Source organism: Chaetura pelagica, unplaced genomic scaffold (assembly GCF_000747805.2).
Source record: "Chaetura pelagica isolate M959 unplaced genomic scaffold, ChaPel_1.0 scaffold10, whole genome shotgun sequence".
Classification (NCBI taxonomy): domain Eukaryota; kingdom Metazoa; phylum Chordata; class Aves; order Apodiformes; family Apodidae; genus Chaetura; species Chaetura pelagica.
Window position 1 is genome coordinate 10361111 of NW_009952263.1, and position 3902 is coordinate 10365012.

A 3902-nucleotide genomic window follows, 5' to 3' on the forward strand; every position below is an offset into this window, starting at 1 on the left:
TTCGCGTCTCCTCGTTGGAAAACCCCGGGCTGGATGTTCCTAGGGCTGCGGGAGCGGTGGCAGAGTGCCTGGGGATTGCTATCGCGATTAGCGCCGTGCGAATAAGGATCCTAAGAGGGCGAGGCTTTAATGATGCCAGCTGGAGACTGACTTGCCAGCTCCCTGAGTCTTGCCAGTGATGACAGGGGAGAAGGTTGATATTCAAAAGTGAAAAAATTTCAGTGACATGTTGGTCTGGTCACTCCCCGGGCTGGCAGTTTGAGGGGGGTGTGTGCGTTGGGAGGCCAGGAAGGAGGGAGGGAGCCAGCAGAGAGACAGAGAGGAGGAGAAAGAGTATTTAAAAATTGCATCCTACAAACAATAAAAAAGGCGAGGGGAGGGGGAGGTGGCGGGGCTTTGCTGCGTGTGACCTCTCCATGTGTCTGTATTTTGGAATCCATTGTGCCTCACCATCCTCTGTGCCTGAGGAAATGAGAGCCACTTCCTAAACCCCAGTATTGGGACACCTAAGTGGCTGGTCCTGAGTGGGTTCCCCCTCCCAAGCTCCCTCGTTCTGCCCCTGCTCGAGCCTGAACTTCTGTTGTTTTCGTTGTAGATAATCCAGCTGCAAACTGGCTCCACGCGAGGTCCACTAGGAAAAAGCGATGCCCTTATACCAAGCATCAGACGCTGGAACTGGAGAAGGAGTTTCTGTTCAATATGTATCTCACTAGGGACCGTAGATACGAGGTGGCCAGACTCCTCAATTTAACTGAGAGACAAGTGAAAATCTGGTTTCAGAACAGGAGGATGAAAATGAAGAAAATCAACAAAGATCGAGCGAAGGACGAATGATGGAGACACGCGGGTTAAATTGAAAATGCATAAAGAAAAAAAGAGAGAGAGAGAGAGAAAGAAAACAAAAAAAAAAGAAAAAAAAAGGGAAAAACAAAACAAAATATTCCTCCCCTCGAGCCCTGCCATGCGAAGCGTCTGGGTCCAGGCCTCATTTTTTTTCCCCATAGCAAATTCTAACTATGATTGTACCTTGCTTGTCACAGTGGCCAGTTTGCCAGGAGAAGTACAGTAGGACTTTTAATTTTCTAATAGGAAAGAAAAAGGGGGCATTAGCACGAAAAGGCTGTTTAGCTGGCTTGTATAAATCTACCTGTTTCTTCACTTACGGAAAGGAAGAAGGAAGAAGGGAAAAAATGAAAAAAGAAGAAAACTACCTTTTCATAATGCACAACTATTTACGGACTCTATAGTTTAGTCTGTGTAGTTAATTTTATTCGCTCTTTGCGCAGCAGAGAGATCTCTGCTCTAATACTTGAACACTGTGTTTTATTGTGGTAATTATGTTTGTGACTCAATTTATGTGCTTGGGTGCTGTACCGGATGTAATGGTGTAAGCTAGGATTCAATTTGAACTCAGGTTGTTTATTATAAAAATTGCATAGAGTATAGCTCTGTAGTGTATTAAGTCTTTTCTGTATAATTAGACACTTAACCTTTGATTGTAAAATATATATTATATATATCTCTCAACGCAAAAAAAAAAAAAAAAAAAAAAAAAGAAAAAAAAAAAGGCAAAAAAAAAGTTTGTCCGGGATTTTTGGGAATTACGGTTCTCAAAATATTGAAGCAAGTCATTTTAGTATGCACAGTTGATAAATATATAGTACTGTCTTTGTCGGTTGTATATATAATCTATATATTAAAAAATTAAATAAACAGACTAGCATAAATATTGTTTTTGCACCAGTGAGCAGTTATCAGATATCGGAGCTATACGTATATGTGCAAAGGGTAACTACCTATGGTTTACGTTTTGATTTTAATCGAATGATTTGATGGTTATTGTGATGAAGGTTAATTTTATTGATAATAAATTATACACTATAAAACCCTACATTTGGTTATTGTAAATTTGTATCGATTTAACAAAATAAATCTGGGAAGTTATGTTGATGCAGGACATACATTGTCTATTTTGAAATAGTTACCTCATGGCCTACTGACCAAATCGTTGTGTTGAAATGATATTTAACTTTTTGCCAAATAAAATATATTGATTCTTTTCTATTTTGTGATGTTTTAAGGTTATTAAGGAGGGGTTCTTTCGCGGCACGCCCAGTTTCGGCAGCAGAGGCGGCAGGGCTAAGGCAGCTGCCGAGGCGAAGCAGGAGCCGTGTTATTTCTGAGCCAAGACAAACGCACGGTCCTATAAACGCAGTCCCCAGGTGATGAAAATCTGGGGTTATTTTGTCCGAAATGGGCAGATTCAGGTCTAAATGCCATTGCTTCGCTGAGGCTCCCTTCTGTCGGATATAATTTGGTAAGTGGGCGCTTTGCAGCGAGAGGGGGGAGCCCCTGGGGTTGGCAGCGGGGGCTCTCTGCCCACTTAACGCGGGCTTCATAAATTGGCCTGGCAGGGTGGGGGGGTTTAGGATCGACCCAAAATGTCCGACGTTCTTTAGTGCGGAAAATAATGTAAATCAGCTCAGACAGCGACATTTAAGCTGAGATGGTTAATTAGCCTCCACCAGAAAATGTCCAGCGCTGAGCTTCCACAAGCTCTGTGAGAAGGTTCGTCTAACCAGCGCGTTCATTTTAAATTCCCTTCTAGAGATAATTGCCCGTGCAAAATATGTTATTTCAAACGTCACCCATTTTTTTTTTCCTTCCCTTGCCTTCAAGTTTTCATTTGTTGTCCTCCTTTTTAAATGTCCCGTGGCAAATAAAAACAACGCCTTGCATTTTACTAGCGCCTCAGATTATACATGCATATATAGGTAAATAAATATACAGATAAAATTTTACTGACAATTATGGTAAAATTTATGGTGTCGATTTTACGCGCTGATTTAGCCGAGGGAAAGGATCTGGAGCAGTAAAGGCAAAATAGGAATTTTTTAAATATATTTTTTTTAAGGTTATTTCTTCTGAGTGGATTTTCATACACCCCCCCATTGCACCCACCCCTCCCCCGCCGCCCCAAGCCAGACCAAGCTCAGCAACAAAAGAAAATAGCGAACTCTGTGAGCTTGCTGAATTTTACCCTTGTTTTGGGCGGACATCTTACTGCTCAGGGGAGATATCCTCCATAATATGAGCCTCAGCCCACTTCTGCGCCACACCGACCCTTGTTTGCAGATATGTCGAATAACAATAAAAGCCTTCTCAGCTTACGGAGGAACACTTACATATCTATGTATGTATATGTATCCAAAGCAAAATAAGACGGAACGCACTGATGGTCTTGGCAGAAGCTGTTGTTCGGAAAATTCAGAGCCATACAGTGCAATAAAATAAAATGACTGCTGTAACCGTTTATGGGGTGTAAAACGCTGCAGGGCTAAAGACAAAAACTTAGGGAGCCGGCAAGAAGTTTACAGATGTGCAGAACTGCGGGGCAAAAAAAAAAAGAAAAAAAAAAAAGCTTTCGGCTTCACCTTAAACCAAACCAAACCAAGCAGCACACACGGACACAAACCCCAGAACAAACAAACAAACAAACAAAAAACCCAAACAAAGCCAAAAATCCCCCCCAGAAATCCTGGGTAAGATTCGGTGAGTTCTAATTAGCAAAAGGGAGCTCGTTCTGGTGTGCACAAACACACAAAAAAAGCCTCTAATTGATCCCTGAGCCAGTATTTGGGGATGATGGGACGCCCTCTGTTGTTGCAGACAGAGGCAACTTCAAAGAATCAGCATTAAGAGTGTGTAATAAATGACGGGTCTGCAAACTGTCTGGAATTCGGCTCTTAATGAGTTTACAACTGTCCAGCCACAATTAAAGATTTTCTACAAAAGCCTTTTCATTTGTTTTGTCTGGCTGTTTTAGATAAAGCCGGCGAGCGGAAATAACAACCTTTTATTGGCCTTCCCCTCGCTTAAACCCGGGCCGGGCGCTGGACATT

At 42.2% G+C, this 3902-nt stretch overlaps 1 protein-coding gene across 1 annotated transcript in view; it reads left to right on the forward strand.

Moving 5' to 3' along the window:
• The window catches only part of HOXA9 (homeobox A9), a gene marked incomplete at its 5' end in the record, with an annotated part of 1607 nt that extends 754 nt beyond the window's left edge, over positions 1 to 853 (forward strand). Inside the window, one exon of the mRNA XM_010007641.1 lies at positions 596 to 853. Coding sequence (XP_010005943.1) covers positions 596 to 834 — 239 coding nt within the window. The remainder of the gene's footprint in view (positions 1 to 595) is intronic.
• Between the last annotated feature and the right edge of the window lie 3049 nt (positions 854 to 3902).